General features: G+C 49.1%; 1 protein-coding gene across 6 annotated transcripts in view; it reads left to right on the top strand.

The window, feature by feature from the left end:
- HNF1B (HNF1 homeobox B) overlaps positions 1–19382 on the top strand; it is a 51478-nt gene that overhangs the window by 11570 nt on the left and 20526 nt on the right. For all 6 annotated transcript variants that reach the window (XM_014790941.2, XM_004434842.3, XM_087440829.1 and 3 more), the window contains exons 4-5: positions 76–311; positions 19036–19196. In XM_014790941.2, coding sequence (XP_014646427.1) covers positions 76–311; positions 19036–19196 — 397 coding nt within the window. The remainder of the gene's footprint in view (positions 1–75; positions 312–19035; positions 19197–19382) is intronic.

The raw sequence follows: 19382 nt of genomic DNA on the forward strand, positions 1-19382 counted from the left end.
TGTGTTTGGGGCCAAGCACCAGCAAGTCTCCCCCTGGCCACCCTCACTCACCATCTCCTCTCTGTCTCTTCTCAGGGCAGAATGCTTGCAGCGAGGCGTCTCCCCCTCCAAGGCCCATGGCCTGGGCTCCAACCTGGTCACTGAGGTCCGTGTCTACAACTGGTTTGCAAACCGCAGGAAGGAGGAGGCATTCCGGCAAAAGCTGGCCATGGACGCCTACAGCTCCAACCAGACACACAGCCTGAACCCCCTGCTCTCCCACAGCTCCCCTCACCACCAGCCCAGCACCTCTCCTCCAAACAAACTGCCAGGTAAGCAGGGCCGGCCCCCACGGCCTCGGCAGCCGGACCGTCCTGCTTCTCCCCACGGGTCTCATCTGGGTCAAGATTTTTCAGAGGAGGAAATGTTTTGGGCTGGTCCTAGGGCTGGCCTCCTCCTGTTGCCAGAATATTCTCGTGAAAATAGTGTGTGGCTGTGGTCAGCTTTCCTCTGAGTCCTTGCTTGGCCTCAGGGAGCCCTTCGCCCCCTTCTTCTCTAGGCCTCTTTCTTCTCCCTGGGTGGCTGCTGACTTAGCAAGCAGGTTAGTGCCACCATCAGATTAGCCCAGAAGGCTGCCTTATTGGTCTGTCAGGTCCAAACTGCAGGCAGAGGGGTCGCCTCCTCCATCCCCGTCTGTATCCCACCCCAGCGCTCTGTCCAGCTGCAGCAGGAGGAGCCCAGGGGCCTCGGGCCGGTCACTCTATGGGCAGCCTCTGCTTGTTGGCTTCTGTTTCCTGCCAGAGTTGGGGGGGAGTCAGTCACCTGAAATCTTTGCAGTGATGAGTTACCCAAAACCAGTTGTACCTCTGTGTGCTATTGGGTGCCAGGCCCTCTGCTGAGGGGTATGAGCTTATCGGGATGGAATCCTACATCTTCACTGTGGGAATGGACCCCATATGCTGAGCTCTGCATCAGGAATAGGCTGGGGTGAGCACTTCTCCCCCAGGGCTTAGTTTTCCCGGGAAAGCTGGCTTCCCAGAATGGGGGAGGTCAGTTGGTGCCCATGTAGACAGTATGGCGTGGTCTCCTGCCTGCTCTGGGGGAGAGCTTGCAAAAGCAGAGCCAAGCACCATTTCTAACTTGGGGTGATTCTGAAATCTGTTCTTCACCTCGCTTGCTGGTTGCCCTTCTGCTGGGAGAGGCCTGAGACCTGGAGCTGACCTAAGTGTTAGGGGGACAGGCTCAGAGCTACCAGCTGGATGATATCCAAGCATTTTTTCCACACCGTGCCCTCCCATAGCATGACCTCTTCAGTGGTCTCTGGAAGCCTGAAACTGTCCAGCATGAAGCCTGGGCCAGGGCTGGGGGCTTCTCTGGATCCTGCTCCCACAGAAGGGAAGGGCTCGGCCACGTGGGGAGAAAATTTGTGTTGCTCTTGAAAGACAGAGAAGCCCTCAGAGGAACAGTGGCCTGATTGCAGAGTAACTCAGCCCCTTTATGGAAAGTTGGAAATTGGAAGCAGGGTTCAGAGGGCAGTGGCATGTGGCCGGCACTGAGCAGGACTGGAGCACTTGCGCCCGCAGTGATCCACAGAGCTGGGTCTGGGAGCTGTGGGGGGCGTGGTTGGGGCAAGGGGCATTATTGAGAAGACAATGGCTATTGTGCTGGGACCTGTGATCTCCACACCAAAGTCAGGGAGCCTGCACGCCAAACAAAGGCCCAGCAGCTTTCTGACAAGCTGGGGTTGTGGTGAGGTCACCACAGGGTCGTTCGCTTAGACATTCGGTATACTGACAGGAGACCCAGAGAGCTGGGGCTGGAGGGACGGGAGCAGGTACTGCAGATTGGGCAGGGAGGGCAGGAAAGGGAGCCCAGAGACCTCTCTGATCACTCTGAGAAGGCATGTCCCCCTGGAAGTGGATTCTCTGGGGTCCCCAGAAATTTTGACCTATAAAAAAATCATGGAATGTTAGAACTAGGAGGGACTTCGAAGAAGGAAACTGAGGCCCAGAGTTACACAGAGTGATCGTAACAGAACAAGGACTAGATCTCAGGCCTGCTGATTCCCACTCCGTACTTTCCCTCAGCACAGAGGTGCGTTGAATATGAACTAAGTCCCAGCACCGTGCTGGTGATGAGTAAGACATGTCCCTGACCTCTGGGGCTTATTCTCTAGTTGGGGAGACATCATGCTGGGGGGTGTGAAGTCCCCAGAACCAACTGGGGATCAAGGTTATCTTTGGGGGCTTCGTGCGTCTTTCTAAGGAGAGACTGCTGTTTATGGAGCAATAATTAGGGGACACTCTATATTTTCAGTGGCTGCCTTCCCCTCCACCTTAATTTTCACTCAGGGTTCATCAAGACCATCTTTGTCCACACCCAGTGACTGGATTTTCTAGACTTAGTTTTGAATCCTGGTTCTAACCAGCCAGGTTAATTCCCTTAACTGCAGCATGACCAATTCACATAACTTCTCTGAGTCTGAATTTTCTGTCTATAAGATGGAGAATAATACTGACCTCATAGGGTCCATGTGAGGATTAAATGAGAGAATATGTAAACACCATCTTTCCCAATAAACCGTAACTACTATCATCATTACTCTTATTATTACAGAGGACTAAACAAGCGGCAGTGGAAAGAATGACAAGCAGCAGAAATCTATTTCCTTTTAAATTTCACACTGGGGCATTGTTCCTAAGAGGCAATGAGATGTGTCCTGGCCCTGGGACTGGAGTGGAGGCGGCTGCTGAGCCGGTGCCTGGGGTGCAGGATACGGGGATCGGTGCCTGTGTCCGCCCCTCAGGCTGCTAGGGCGGGCAGCATCTGAGCTGTGACGAGGCTCCCGGGGGGTGCATCAGGGGCTAGACAGACAGCAGGCTGGAGACCAGCACTCAGGGAAGGCGTTTGTTTGCAGAGCCTCATTCTGGTCCCCGCAACCAAGGTATGGTCTCTGACCAAGCCCAAAATGTAATGGAGGCAGAATACAAAAAGAGCTCTGTGGTAGCCGAGGAGAAACCAACCTCCAGAGTCAGCACTAGCAACCCCTAAGGCTGAGCTGGGGAGACAAGGCCCCAATCTCCCCACCCGGTACCCCCGTCCTTCCCTCCCCACCACCAGCATCTGAGCCAGGAGGACCAGAGGCACCTCAGAGACAAATCCTTCCCTTGAACCCTCTTCCTGGAGAGGAGAGCATCCCTTCTCTGAGCCCCTGCCCTCCCAGCCACGCTTAGCGCCTTGTGGTCCACTTGCCCACGATGACCACAGGGTGACCCTGGTCCTGGAATGTCCGGCACAATAGGAGTGGCAGGAGGAGCCCTTTGCCTCTGTCAGCGGCTGATTGGTTACAAGGTGCCCTGCAAACACACCGTCAGCAGAATCAGCTGTTCTCAGCGTTGCCCCTCCTGGCTTTACAATCGCAGGCCAGCATGCAGCCCAGGGTTGTCATGGCTTTGTCTCCCTTATGCATGCTTAATTGACAATTAAGTTGGGGCTTTGAACCAGCCTGGCTGCCGCTGATGGGTCTTCATCTTTCCAGTGAGTGTCACAGGGACACCCTTTGTTTGCTCTTCTTGGGGGCCTGAAGTTACTGTAGCAGGCTGCAGGCAGCCATTTATCTTCAGCCTGGAAGGCCTTTATCTGCACCCCCCCATTCCAGCTCTCGCCAGCAGGAGCTGTCCCTGGTTATAGGCCCCGTGACAGCCCATTCTGAGGCCATTGAGCAGGCCCGGAGTGATGGCCCCTACCTCCATTCTGGAGCGGAATCAAGAGAAAGGCCCCCAAAAGGTCAGAGAGCAGGGCAGTGGCAAGGAAAAGGGCTGGTTGGAGACTGGTGCTCGTATTGATCGGCTCGAGGAGGAGGAGGAGGAAGTTGGCGTGGGATGGAAGCTGGCCTAGCATTGGCCCAAGCCATGGGATCTGGCTGCATGATCTGTGGTGGCCTTGCTCACTGTACCCTTTGCTCCAGTCTGTAGCAAACTCACCTGGCCACCTCCAGCTAACTCACCTGGCTGTCTTGCAACATTCGCCCCATACATAATCTCCTCCCTCTTGTATCACCTTTGGAGAAGGAGTACGGGGCTCATTCTCCTGGAAAGAAAGTGAGGCACAGAGGAGAGAAGCCCTTCCAGGATACCCGCCAGATCCCCTGAACCACTGCCTCGTTACCTAAGAGGAGACAGTTATTTCTGTGGCCGCTTACTCCTCCCTCCCTTCCGGCTCTGTTTCTCTCTCTCCAAGCCCAGTGGATTTGATTGCCCTGATTGTCAGATCAGAGCTTGAAAACCAGACTCCTGCCTCCTGCCTCCTGCTCATCCCCTTTCATATCTCCTCCCAAGTTGCCACAGCAACCTAACTAACCCTGGGTCTTAGACAAACCAAATTCTGGGCCAGGATATCTGTGTGGTTGCTGTTGTTTTCCCTGATGCTGAAATCTGCAGCACCCAAGGAAATCTCTAAAGTGCCCAGTGGCAGGGTTGTAACTAACTGTGAACAATCATAACAGCTAGTGTTGATTGAGTGCTTCCCGGGTACCAGGCCCTGGGCTGAGCACAGACAAGCATCATCTTATTTAATCCTCGCAACAAACTTGGTGGGTAGTAACCATCTCTATCCTCATCCCCATGCTACAGATAAGGAGAGGGAGATGTTTAGAATGTAAGTAATTTGCCCAAGTTCATATAGTTAGTAAGAGGCAGAGACAGGTTTGGAGCTGTTGTTACACATTGTCCATCTCTCTTTGCTTTATACAGATGCTAAGAACTTTTCAGGCATGAAAACCAACACACACACACAATCCCCTCACAGTCCCTTCTTCCCCCACGTTCTTACTGCTCCCCTCTGAATGACAAGGAGGCTTTGGGAGAGCATGGCCAAGGAGGTGAGGTAAGGGTGAGAGTCTCCCGGTCTGGGCAGTTTACTGCTTCTTCCTTCAACTGTTGCCCCTGACCAAGGTGGATTCTGCGCCCTGCCCAGGGAAGAAATCAAAGCCCCCTCTTTCATGACCCTATCCCCATCTGGGTGGGGATTTGAACTGCCCTTGCAGTCAGCACTGTCTGGGGCACTAAATGCCTTAACAACTTAATGGGGCTTCTGAGACAAGGCAGGCACCTCAGCTCACCTCTGGAGCCCCGCCCCCTCCCTGGGCAGCAGATGAGGGGGGGCGGTTTATGAGGGCAGTTGTAAAAATATTCATCTCCGCAGCTAAGGTCCCATAGTAAATAAGCCCCATTCTCCTAAGTAGCAGATTATTTCAGTTCAGAAGAGAAACAAATCCTGCCTTGAAACGTCTATTGTAGGAAACACATATGCTGACTTAGAGTTTAGTGGTAGACATGGCTCCAATGTTCTCTCTCGTAGGGACTTTATCTGACTGCTCTTTTATCTGTTAAATCTGAAGGTCATTTTATCTTGCGGTACCACCCCATGGTTGCCACTAGATTGGGGAAGACAATCAGGATATTAATGAGATTGTGAAGGCCAGCCTTCAGAGCATTCTGCTGGCAACCTCCCCCTGATAGCAGACCAACCCTGGCCTGCATACAAAGGAACCCGGCTGCTGGGCTGGTGGGGCTCCAGGCCTCTGCACAAAGGGGCCAGGAGATACCGCCGTCCTATCACTGTAGGCAGCCCTATTGGCCAAGCCTAATCCCCCTGAAGGACCCTTAGAGGATTCAAGGACTCCTTGTTGCCTCCAGACAGCTCTGAGGAGGAAGGAAGCTGCCTGCAAGCACATAGCCACGTTATGAGAGAAGTGCCCTTGGAATCTGTTTGTTAAAGGTTGGATGGGAACTGACAGGAACTTGGAGAGAATTAAGCACCAAAGATGCAGAGAGAGGCAGAAATCTGCACGAGGGTCTTTGAAGCTAACTGCTTGATGGGCAAGCACGCGATCTGGCCTGATGCCTCTACTCACTTTTCAAGAAGTCCAAGCACAAATAAGGAAGGAAAAAAACATATATATATATATATATATACACACATGAAACATAGCCCAAAAATAAAGTCAAAGGAAACATTCAATCATGGTTATCATCCTAGATGTTCATAAGAACTCATGTATAGGGATTGGCAAACTCTTTCTGTAAAGAGCCAGATAGTAAATATTTTAGGCTTTTCAGGCCATACTGTCTCTTTTCACAACTACTCGACTCTGCCTTGGTAAGTAAAAGCAGCCAGGGACCATATGTAAATGAATGAACATGGCTGTCTTCCAATAAAACTTTATTTATGGGGACTGAAATTTGAATTTCCTATAATTTCCACATATCAAAAAATATTCTTCTTTTGATTTTTTTCCAGCCATTTAAAAATGTAAAAACCATTCTGAGCTTATGGGTCATACAAAAACAGGCTGCTTTGGCCTGCGGGCCACAGGTTGCTGACCCCCACTCTAGGACAGTGGTTCCCAAACCCTGCCACACTTTAGAATCAACTGCGGGGCTTGTAAGAGTCCAATGCCCAGGCTGCGCCAGAGATGCCCGACCATCAACAACCCTGACATTTAAAATACACTGAAGATATTCTTCAAGGAAATGCTTTGTAAATCTAGTGGGTGTAGCAACAAAATCATGGGCAATGGAGGCAGACCTGAATTCCAACCTCAACGTGGCCACTTATTAGCTGTGTGACTCTGGGCAAGTCTCTAGGATCTCTGAGCCTCAGTTTCTCAACGTGTAAAATTGGGGACACCCACTCATGCAGATGCTGGAAGGATTAAATGAGATAATATATGAAAAGTACCTTGGACGTAGCAGGCTCTCATATAAATATGCTAGCTATTACCATTCCTTGCAGAGCCTTGTTTTGGGAGTTTTTTCCCGTCTTTCCCTCTGTCCCCCTTGGAGGTTTCTTTCAATCCTGATTTTTAGAGAATTTGAGTATTTCCAACTAGATACTCATCTTGGTGTTTGCAGCAGACTCAGGCTGGCTTCTTGAAGCACATTGAGTATGAGGCAGTTTCTCATTCTTCCAGGAAGGACTGCTCTGTGACATCCATCAGGCATTTCCAGCGCCGTATCCAGTGCCACGGGCATTTAGTGTAAATACACTAAGCAGCGAGAGAAAGCTGGGGAGCACCAAGGATTGTGGTGGGGAGTGGGGGCTCCTGACCGTGTAGCAGGAGGTCAGGTTCAGAAGATGACCCTGAATTTTCTGTGCCTAATAGGGCATTTTCTCCTTTAATTAAAGGAGGCGCGAGTACCCCGCTTGTTAGTAATTAGCCCTGGGAACCTGCCAATTAGAGGAGGTGTGGTTCTTTCCTGGTGGGGGGCAAATCTGAGAAGCCTGATGGCCTTTGTTCTTAGGAGGGAGGCTCCCCCAAACTTCAGGCAAAAGAGGGGTAAGAAGGGGAGAGTGGATGCAACCCTTGCAGTGAGCATGGGGACTCTCAGAAGCTCCAGGGGGCTGATTTTCTGGAAGCCACTTCCCTCAACCTGTGAGCGTGTGTCTGCTTAAGGTGCCTTCCCTTTGCCCTCTGCTCTGGCTTCAGCCACCTCACAAAAACACACCTGTGTGAGTTCAGCCACTGAGGCATCCACCAGTGAGGCCCAGTCTCTCCAGCACTTTGAGGAAGTCAAGAGCCAAGTTTCTCAGAACAGGTACTGCACGTGTCCTTCCCAAGTTGGAGGAACACCATGCAGCAGTTGATCTTCAGCATTTAATGACTTTCCCAAGGGAAGTCTACATCCCCCCTGAGGAGAGCTGGTTAGAGGCCGTCCCTCGTCAGGACCGCACTCAGACAGGTGTGTCTCGGTAGCCAGGTGTAGCACCCAAAACAGGCTTGGGCTTGAATTGTGGTTCTGTCACTATCTGGCGATGTGGCTTCAAATTAGTTACTTAGCCTCAGTTTCTTCATTTACATAATAGGGATTATGATACCTGTCTCCTCAAGACTGTTGCGAGGCTTCGATATGATAAAACGTGCCCCGCACCAGGCCCACTGCCTGACAAGGAAGGTGCTAGTGGGTTGTCTTGGGAACCCTCAGTGCATTGACAGAGAGGAAGAGATTTGGACCTCCCTGGGTTCTTGACAAGGGTGTGGTTTGCAGTTTCATCCTGGAAGAGTTTTCCTTTTCATGAGCCCTGCCTGTCATTTGAGATATGAGAAACAATGAAACCCAAGTACCGGCGAGATCTGTGCTTCTCAAATCTCCTTCCCAGGCCACCTAAAGGCATCTGGGAGGTTCACTAAAAATACCCATGGCTCCCCCACTTACACCTTTTAATAATCAGAATTTGGGGTGAGGGGTCAGTCATGAGAAGTTTCAACAAACTCCCTAAGAGATCCAGATGTATAGTCAGGGTGGACATCACTAGGCTGGATGGAGCAGGAGGGCTCTGCAGGGGTTGACGATCATCTGATGGCCCCTTGCTGGACTAGGGAAGATGAGGCAGCTCAGGTGAGGGGCCCTGGACTAGGATTCACCTGAGTCATTAACAAGCAGAGGTGACCTTGGTCAAATGTGTTCTTGGGGATTCTGGCAAATGAGGGTGTTGGACCTTTCAGCTCTGACAGGTTATTATTTGAAGATTGTGCCTAGTGTCAAGTCTTGAGGCCTAGGACTCTGCTGCTTGAAGTAGCAGAGGGAGGTTTGCCATTGTGATATTTTATTGTTAAGCTCATCATCTGTCTCTCGCCCTCCTTCTCTCCCTCACTCCTTCCCCATTTCAGGAACTGTGTGCTGTTAGAAGCCTTCCACCTTTATTAGGGACCATTAGAGCTTTACAACCCCAGCAGATTGGGTGGGGCCAGTCACAATAAACAGATTTATAATGGGTATAAACCGAGACACCTATAACTGCTGGAGGTTAACACTTTTAAGGCCTTTGAGTGGCAGCCTGCATGCCCATGCCTTCTGGCCCTGCCCACTGCAGGGTGCCTCTTCCTGCTCAGCACCTGTTGGGTTGGTAAGGAATCCCGAGGAGTTCTTGCTCAGCAAGGGTGGAAAAAGTCTGAACATCGCCCATTTGTATAACATCACTTTGGTGGGCACAAAATAGGTGCTTAATTTATCTCAAGATGTTTTATGAATGGAAACAGAAACAAGTCCTCCTCCCTCTTCTTGAGAATCCTACTGACAGGTGAAGTATAGGGTTTGCATCCCTACCTGTCAGAGAAAAAGAAACAAACCAAGTAAGTCTTATTCTCACTGTGAAGAAGGTAGTCCTTGAAGTCTCTAAAAATCTAGCTCCCTATGTACATATTCCAAGTGGTAGAATGGTGGGCTGTACCGACATCTAAGCCGGAGTTGGCTTTCTTCACCACTGTGTCTCCAGTCCATAGCCCTGTGCCTGGCATGTGGTAGACATTACATGTATTTGTAGCATGAAGATATCTATAGAAGGTTTCCTGTCTAAAAGCTTAATGCATCAATTCCCTGTTTTATGCATCTGTTATTCAGTTTTAGAGTTAAACTGAGCATGGAATCAATTTCATTTTATATAACATATGTACATATTATGATTTAAAGCATATTTTCTCCTTTCTAGAACAATGTCATCCAGCTCCACCTCCATTAATACTGCTTAATAAAATATACAATTCACCAAAAAAACTCAACATTGAATACACTAGGAAGTTTTCAAAGAACATTATTGTTCTTTCTCCCTAATGTTCTACTAGCTTAGCTTCTACTAGTTAAGCGTATTAGTTTAGTTTAGTTTATTAGTTTAGTCCACTAGTTTAGTTTAGTTCTACTAATTAGTTTAATGTCCTACTAGATTAGTGCCTTTTATTTTTTTTTTTATAATTTTATTTATTTTTTTTTCCCCCAAAGCCCCAGCAGATAGTTATATGTCATAGCTGCACATCCTTCTAGTTGCTGTATGTGGGACGCGGCCTCAGCATGGCCGGAGAAGCAGTGCATCAGTGTGCGCCGGGGATCCCAACCCGGCCGCCAGCAGCGGAGCGCGCGCACTTAACTGCTAAGCCACGGGGCCGGCCCCTGATTAGTGCCTTTTATAATCTCTTACCAGCATCCTTTGGGCAAGGAAAGAGCAAGAACTGCTCTTCCTGAGTTTCTGTTGAGCGAACTGAGGTCTAGAAAAGGGATTGGACTTATTGCAAATCAGAGTCATCTGGAGAGACAGAAAGGAAACTGCCCAGCTCTAGACAGCCACCAGTTCTCTGGGAGTGCTCCCTGAGCACTTCGCTGGTGCTCCTGTCCAGTGGAAACCAGTAATCATCCACCTTCCAAGGTCTCAGTGCCCAACACCTGGTGCTCCCTGTGACCAGCCTCCATGAGCCTGCCAGGTGATCAGTGGCTATCTGTCATGAAGATGGTGATGAGGATGATGATGATGATGATGCTGATGATGCTGATAGAGCTGCCCTCAGTGATGAAGAGGCTGGGGTCTTGCCAGGCAAACTCTCATAACGAGGCAGCTCTAACACTTGCCAGGCCTCAAAGGATCTTCTCCCTGGCTATCACTTCTCTCTAGGGTCCTGTTTATGAATAGGTCGCAGTGGAAAACCTCTCTTTTCTAAGGCAATTTTATTAGCCCTTCAGTCACAATACAGATGTCTGTTTATAGGACCTTACTTTTGTGTGGACACCCAGTGGCTCAGTCTGTTGATGGCTTTATAGCCTTCCCCGTTGCCCAGACCCACTGGGAGCATCATCATTCTCCTCGTCAGCCAAGCCTAGGGGCCTTTGTTGCAGCCACATTACCCCTTCCCGCAAAGGCTGCCTCTCAGAAAAGAGACCCCAGGAGCCAGACTGCAGCAGGGCTCTGTCTGTCCCCACAGCCATTAGGCCTCACGATGTCCACCATTAACCCTTGTTGGCTTTACCCTAGATTCCTTTGGAGAAAAAGGCATTTAAGTTACTTATGTTGCCATATTAAATCCCCGTAATTGATCCTCCTTACCCCAAAATCAACCCAATGGGCCCAAAACTGGATTCTAACATGGTGAGTCTAAATTTGGGGTTCCTACATGCAGCCCAAAACCTATAGAAATAAGTGGTCAGCCTGTGCTAATGGAAGCACCCATTCCCATCCCCCTACAGCACCCTAGGTAATGGGTGTTATGCTTAGGCCCCAGGAAGCAGGGGATGGGTGGGCTCCCGGCAGGCAGCCCCTTGGCCCTTTTTACTCTAAATAAAGCACTGTCCATGATTCGGGTGTGAAAAGGAAGTCCTGCTGCATCGTACTTACTCTTCAGTGCATCCATCTTGTGCCTTCAAACATGAAATTGCCCAAATGTGTCAATACTTTCTTCATTTTGATTATATTTTAATCTCTCTTTTTCCTCCTCTCTTTCCCTCTTACTCCCTCCTTCCTCCTTAAAAATGTATGCCTCTCCCTAACCTCAGAAAAACTGGGAGATCTGGAGAATAAAACTATACCACTGTCACTTCTCCACCACTCAACTCAACAGACTAAAGGCAGAGTGTGGAGCCCTCAGTCAGAGTTAAGTGTAGGTCACTCATTCATCAGTTACTCATTCAACAAACACTTATTGAGTGCCTAGCACGGGCTAGGCTCTGTGCAAGGTGCTGAGGAGACAATGGAGAAGGCAGACAAGGCCCTGCCCTCATTGGGCTTACATCCCAGTGAGGGACGCAGGCAAGAAACAGGTAAACAAACAAACACAACCATTTCAAGCTATTCGTGTGTCATGATGGGAGGCTCAAGGTATCTGGAGTTGATTTGGGGCTTATGGGGAAGAGGGAGAAGGGCCAGCTTTGGAATACCACTGACTTGCTGGGAGGCCCTTAGCAAGAGGTAGTAAAAATGATCTCTTCCTCTTCGAACCTCAGCTTTCCACTCTGTCAAGTGAGCAGCTGTGACACATTGAGAAGCAGACTGTGTAAAACACTCACCTATGGGAGGACCTCTCAAGTTCTCGAGTGCCCGCCTGGTTTCTCTCACCTGCACGGTGGTCTCCAGGCTGAAGTGTTCATTGCAAACCATCTCTATTTGCCTGCAGAAACCGGCTCTCTGGTGAGGACCAGGCCAAGGTGGACCTCCTGGGGAGGCCGGGAGGAGTTCGTGTTGCCCTTCTACCTCCCCACATGTGCGATTTTCTCAGGTGCACTGTGCACATTACCTTGTGTTCTCAGCCAAGACGCTTTTCATGGAAGACTTTTTTTTTCTTTTCTTGGTTACATTTGCTTTGATTTTTATAAGAAAACCAGTTTGTGGGCTTCCCTTAAGTATCACTCAACTTTTACTCCTTGAGTTCAAGAATGTTTACCGTCCCCGCAGGCCTGTCTGTGTTTCTCCTCTTATGAATTGGGCTCCTAAGACATCTCAGGTAGAAAGGGATCTGGAATTGAAACCAGCCCAGTGTTTAAATTGCTTTCATCTTGCATCAGCTTTTTCCTCCCAGGCTTTCGGATTTTTAATCTGCTAAACTCTTTGCAAACATTAATCTTTATCCCCGGAGCGGAGGAAATATTAATAAGAACTGGCAAGCGTCTTGTGTTGAGGAAACAGAGGCAGCAATGCTCACTCATTTGAAAGCTTTCATTTCTAGAGTTCCCAGTTTCAAGCTGGGGAATTGTTCACATTCTTTTTACCCCAAATGAGTGTCTCAGAAGTTCACCAGACTGAATCATTTGTGTCTCTACCTCTCTCCTCAAGAAAATGATTCCTCTTTGGGAAAAAGGGGAAGTGGATTTCTAAGGATGCAATACTGGGCCCATCAAGACTGGCCTAATTCCTCCCAGTCCCCTCCCCAACCCTATCTTGGCTTCGTAGGAATGAGCTCTGTGGACCCGTAGTTGATGGACGTGGTTGTTTCCTTTTGGAAGAGCTTTCTCTTTTGCATGCTCCCTTCTGCCTGAGTTTAAATTCCCAGTTTCCAGACCCAACAGGGTTGGGCTGTGCTCTGCATGAGGTTAGGAACACAGGGGAAGAATGTGTGTGACAGAGCCCAGGCCAGTTGAGTAATGTTTACTCTGTCGGTGGCTGGGACGCTCACTCGTGCTGGCAGAGGTCCACCAGCCAGAGGAACATTCCTGCATTATCAGGGATGGGAGATTGGTTTTGAAATGTCAAGGGTGAAAGGCATCCCACCAGATTCTGGGTGCAGCTCAGAGACCCCAGTGAAAGGGACCTCCAGGCTTCAGTGCCAAAGGCCATGTGGGGGCAAGCTGAGCCTCACTTGGCCCAGGAGGCCCCGCCTTCCTCTTCTCTTCTTGCTCAAAGAGCAATTCTAGCCCTGCCTTCTGGGCTAACATTGCTCTTCTGTTTACCCAGCATTTTCTCTCCTAAGAAAACTCAATGCTTCTCTAACCTTATTTTATTCATTCATCCTTCTGGCTTCTGAGGAAGGGAAATCTGTACGCCCATTTTATGGACGGAAATGCCAGGGCTCCAAAGTTGACTAGCCCGGAATCATCAGAAAGTCAAGGCAGAGAGACAGAGAGAGAGTATTAGTTTAAAGTGTCTAGATACTGGTGCCCTGTTGATTTCTGGACCTGGGGAATTGGGGTCTCAGCTGGTTTTTGAAGCACTTAGAGAGCTGGGTTAAATACCCAGGGCGCTGTGAGCTGGAGTTCTAAGCCCCTGAAGCACAGGTTTCTGGAAATCTCTGTGGTTAATTACACAGCTCCTCTCTGGGGTCCTCTTATACGGCCGTTGTGTGTGTCTTTGAACACAGGTGCACAGTCAGTTCTATAGAATCTGACATACGCATCATAAAAACCACCATGCTTTGCAGAGTCACACAATAAAACCCACAGGGCTTATGGGAAAAATGGGGTTAAGGGCATAGATACTCAAAAACTTCGTCAGTGACACCTTTTAAAAAAGATAAGAATCTAATAAAAACATTAGTAGAGTTTTACACCTGTTAAATGGTTAGGAAATACATAAATGCTGTACATCAATAAATGTGGCGCTTTACCTTGAAAAAGTCTTTAAGTTTGCCTATGGAAGTGGGCGTTGGAAGGGTGGCAGCTTGTGAGTTATTGTGAAGTGGTGGACAGAGGTTATCGGAAATCAGAAGGGAAGTTGTGACTCCAGATGTGGACAGACATGGTTTATTGCACATGCAGTGAACTGATGGTAGGTAGTAGCTGGTAGATGTTTGAGGTGTGTGTGTGCATGCATGCGTGTGCACAAGTGTGTTTTAGTGTTTTTCTATGTGGCTCTACTCAGGTGGGTGCAGATTTCCTAATTCCTCAAGTGTGAAATTCATGTTACACTCAAATTATTCCCTAATGTATCAATAGAATTGGAACAGATCCGCACTGGCAATACAAACATTACCGCAGAACTGACTGTATTTTCTCCGTCTGCCAGAAGAGAGGTGCCCTTGTTCTGGGGCACAGATACTCGAAGCAGCTGAGGGCTCATTCCTTCATTCAATAAATATTCACAGTTCCAGCCATTCTGCTAGGCTCTGAGGATGCACAATGAGTAAAAAGCCATCTCTTCCTTTAAGAAGGAGAGAGAATTTAACATATCGTCCCATCATTGTAGTGCAGGGGGACCAACTCCTGCTATAATAGTCTCTACTGCATGTAAAATACAAAGGATGGAGCAACTAACTACCAGGATGAATCAGGGAGAGCTTCACAGAGGAGGTGACATTCAGCCCTCTTAAAGAATGTGACATGGAAAAGAAGAGAAGAGCTTTCCAGGCAGAGGGAATAGCATAAGCAAAGGCACAGAGGCAGAACATGGCAGGGCTTGTGTGGGGATTGGCACGTGCCCTGACATGGCTGTATGGCATGTCATGAGAGATGATGCAAATAAGGCAGACTGGAGTCAGGGAGGCCCAATTCTGCCAATCTTAAGTATTGAGGCTTTTCCAGAAGTCAATGAAAAGCCATCATAGGTTTCCAAACAGGGCAGTGACAAGGCACGATTTTGTTTTAGAAAGAAATCCCAGAAGCTGCAGCAGTGTGAAGAGTGTCCTGGCGATGGATGCTGGTACAGGAAGGCAGGGCATGGAGATGCTGGTGTCTTGGAACCATAAGCTTCTTTCATGTTTTAACACTGCTGACCAGTCATATTGGATAGAAACCAAATGGTTTGTCTCTGCCCACAAGCTGTCAGGAATTCAGAAATAGCCCAACGTCCATGATGCTGAAGCGTGGGAACAAGTGAAGGTAGATCACCTCCTCATCAGACCTCAGGGATGTCTTAGATTCCAGCTGGGATGCCTTTTGCTACTGAACACGCTTGCTGTGGTTCCTAGGGCCAGCGATGGCCAGTTAGTGCCTTGAGCCAGAAAGTAAGTGGAAGGTACATGGCCACCTTCTGGCATTGTCATTTCTCCTATAGGACCTCAGTGGCTATTAACCTGGATCTTTGGCCACTCAATATTAAACCAGAGCCCCCATCATATATTCATTTTCAGGGCTTGCAATGGTGAAGAAGGGAAGATGTCATTCCACTTCTTAACACAGGTTCCTAACACAGTGTCTGGCACGTGATAGTGCTCAATAAAGTTTTGTGAACTCAGCCTTCCTAAGAATGTCTTTTAGACAAAGACAGTCCCAAAATAGGAGGAACTGATGTGTCTTGAGCAACAGTTATGTGCCAAACATGGTCTGGGTACTTTCACACCCATTAACTCATTCAGTCTTCTTCCCAATGACCTAAAGGGTGGATATTGTCAACAGTGAAGAAAACGAAGCTCAGGGAGGTGAAATAACTTCCCCAAGGTCACACAGCGATTACGTGGCAGAGCCGAGATTTAAACCCAGGTCGCCTGGCTCCAGAGCCTCCTCCACTTTCATTCTTATTTCAAGCGCTCTTCTGAGTTTGTGAAATACACAAGGACCTGGCCTCTCCTTCCTCTAACAAGAACACCATATTTCTGATGTATCGCCAGCAGATACCTTGTGATACACCATCCACCTCCACATCCCCGTTTAAGGTGGCTGGCTGATTACAGCCACCTTCTCAGGGTCCAGAGTGATTGCCCAATGCCTATTGAGAGGAGCATCAGTGAGAAAAGTTACATCTGGAGCTGATGAGCGGCCTCCTGCCTAGCTCCCACCACAATCTGCAGTGATAATAGCCCCCTCCCCTGGCTTGGAGAGGGGAAAGCTAGAGCTCACCCAATGCATTGATGGCAGAGCTGAGATCAAACAGGGATCCCCCAATTCCCAGCCAGAACGCCATCCCTCAGCCAGAGGTCTTTAAAGGAATGTGCAGAGGTCCAGACCCATCTGTCTTGAAACAGAGCAGCTCCACCGTTTTATTTCTCATATAACGAAGTTCTGCTGGGGGAGAAAATAAGGTTTATAACCACAGCAGCCTTGGGTTACGCTGCCTGGATTCTAACAAATGACTCTTGATTCTATCCTGCCAGGCTCCCTTGTAAAGAAGGCTTTTGTTTCCTGTGGATATACTTAGTTAATTATTTTTAAATAAATAATTCTGTAGCCTGTGGTAGGGGAGAAGCCTCCCCGTGACCCATATTTGATCATCAGAGGGCTGGCCCTCTTCCTTCAGCCAAATTAAATAGGCTAAAACCAGAGTCTGTTTGACTTGAGACTGAATCGATGATGGGGACAGGCTGGGAGGTGAAAACACACCTGACTCCCAGCGTTATCACTACTCTCTCAGGAGCAGAGCATCTTGGGGAGGTAAATAGCTGGTCAGGGAGTCAGGGAAAGCAGGAGAAAAACAGGGTGAAGTCCAGTTCCTCCAAAAGGAAAGAACAAGAGGGCAGGGGCCAGGCCTCCCTCCCAACTTGCTTCCAGGGCAAAGCATCAACGGTTCCACCAGAGTAGGATTCTTTGGAAGGTATTCTCCATGAAAGATAATTCCATTCAGCACTGAGAATCTGCCCTAAGTTGTCTATAATTTTAGAGTCTTAGGGTGAATATCTTGGGGTCCATCCTTTACACCAGCTCCCTCCCCACAGCCTCCCCACCCATAGTTGCTGTTTATTTGGTATTATCCTAGGAGCTTCATAGATGTTATCTGTAATCCAAAAATAGCCCTGTTAAGGAAGCATTCTCTCCATTTTACGAGAGGAAACTGAGGCACAGAGAGAAAAAGTAGCTTTCCCAAGATCACACATCTGTTAAGAGGAAGTCATGATTTGAACCTGAGGTTGTCTAGCTCCAGAACCCACAGTCTTCCCGCTGTCCCTCCTTGTTAGAAACTTCTTCCTTTTAATTTCTTTTAAATTCTCCATTGATTTGAAATCTGGCCCCCTCTTTTCCACTGTACCTAGCTCTGCCTTCTGAGCTCACCAGGTTCAGATCTGTTTCTTCTTCTCTGTAACAACGCAGTTGAAATCATCCTGCTGGGAACCCAGTGGCAAGTGTGAGTGGAGAAAAAGGACCTAATTTAACGCAATGGGATGGAGTAGAGGGTGGTAAATAGGAGACCTAGCAGGCTGCAGAAAGGTGCAGAGGAAGACGCACAGGACTGGTCAGGAATATTGGTTTGGAGATATGGAAGCCTTTCCTCCTTTTAACTTCATGGCTCCTCTTCCCCCAAAAAATGTAGTGCCCCAGACCAATAACTACTGAATTCCAGTGCTGTCCCACTGCAAATACCACACGCACTAGCAACCCCTTGAATCAAAGGGTGAGGAAAACAACCAATTGGAGAAGCCCATAGAGCATGCATCAGGCCACTTCATAGTCAAACAAGTTGCTCTTGAAGGTTCAAACCCGGCTTTAGCGTTTGTTTGTTTTCTCCCCAGGCCTCTTGAGCTCCAGGTCATATCAGCCTTGGGTAACGTCCTTCAGAGGATCCAAGGAAAACTGGCTTGGGTCTCCTCTTGGCAAGCTTTGTCTTAGTGAATTGGAGGCTGCTGGTTATGGCAGCTTGCCTGACCTCTGCGGGGACTTTGTAGCCTCCTCGGGAAGGTGGGGCTCCACTGGGGAGGCAGGAGGCAGAGCAGCGGGGGAAACAGAGCAACAGAATCAGTGTACTTTATACAGGGATGGCTCATCTTGGGAAACTGGGTAAAAGAAGTGCAGCCAAATAGTTGGCCCACATCTCCAAATGATTACATGCCTACACCTTTTGGTTTCCCTCCCGTGCAGGTAGGAACAGGGTCCCCCAAACCTGTTTGTCAAATCCAAAGCAAAAAACAAGAAGGCTGTCTTTCTAAGCTTTGAGCCCCTAGCTACCTCTAGCCTTGTCCTTGGCTATTTCCTGGGCACATCAGGCAGGACTTTGCCTGTGCCAACTGGACCCACGTTCTTTGCCCCCGTTCAGCTTCCTTCAGTTACCTGGCCTCTGCCCAGCACTTTCCCTGTCCTGAGGACAGATCTCCATTTGGTTCCCCAGCAAGAGGGAGGGTCAGAGCAGTGAGGTTGTAAACATGCTTGGTTCTCCCCTCCCTTGCAGACCAAAATGCAGTGGTTTACTAAACACCCACATCCCGCCTGTGTGTGCTGCCTGCCCCACCTCCCGGCAGACGCGCCTCCCCCTGTGCCCTGGAAGTCAGCCAAATGGGACCCCATCAAAGGAATGTGAGTTCCAGAGCCAAAGACTCCTAGCTGCAGCCCCATCCCTCTCCTGCTCTGCCTGTGCCCTCCCTGGTTTCTTGGGCTCAGCCAAAATGGTGGTACACAGAGACTGATGCATCTTGCTGTGGCTCTTATAAGGGTGGCTGGGGCGAGCGCCTCTTTGGAAAATGTGTCAGCTCATACTTTGCAGCCCCACATAGCCAAGAGATGCCAAGGAAACATTTCTAGCAGGCTTTTGAAGAATAAAAGAATTACTCTCACCAGGAAGAGAAAGCCGATCTCAGCCCCTAAGTCCTGAAAGAATTATGCTGAAGCAACAAGCAGAATCTATTCATTCATTCATTCATTCATGCATGCATTTGACAGATATTTATTGAGTGGCTCCCAAGTGCCCAGGCACTGGGGATACAGCAGTGAACAAAACAAAACAGACAAAAATGTCCTGCCCTCATGGAGCTTACATTCCAGAATTCAAGGAGAGGCCCTGCCATCTTCATTCTAGAGAAAGATAGCTGATATTTCTCCTGCGTAGACAGCGGAAGAGAAGGCAACTTTGTTTTCTTGTCATCCACCCTTGAAAACAAGGGGAGCTGAGTCAGTGTTCCAGGGCCCTGGTAGCACTAATGTTCGCTGTCGGGTCTGCCTTGTTTTGCAGGAGTGCGCTACAGCCAGCAGGGAAACAATGAGGTCACTTCCTCCTCAACAATCAGTCACCATGGCAACAGCGCCATGGTGACCAGCCAGTCGGTTTTACAGCAAGTCTCCCCAGCCAGCCTGGACCCAGGCCACAATCTCCTCTCACCTGATGGTAAAATGGTGAGTACACCTGGGCCATTGTAGCTCTGGAGCTGATAAGATAAGAGGCAAAACAAACACGACTTCTCACAAGGCCTGCCTCAAACAATGAACCATTGTAGCCCCACAGGGGAAAATGGGGGCTGTCCAGAGTCTGAACGGAAAGGTAGAACTGGTGACCCAGCCTTTGGCGGGTGGAAGAGGTGT

Source organism: Ceratotherium simum, chromosome 16, assembly GCF_057802395.1.
Source record: "Ceratotherium simum simum isolate JZ-2026a chromosome 16, ASM5780239v1, whole genome shotgun sequence".
Lineage (NCBI taxonomy): Eukaryota > Metazoa > Chordata > Mammalia > Perissodactyla > Rhinocerotidae > Ceratotherium > Ceratotherium simum.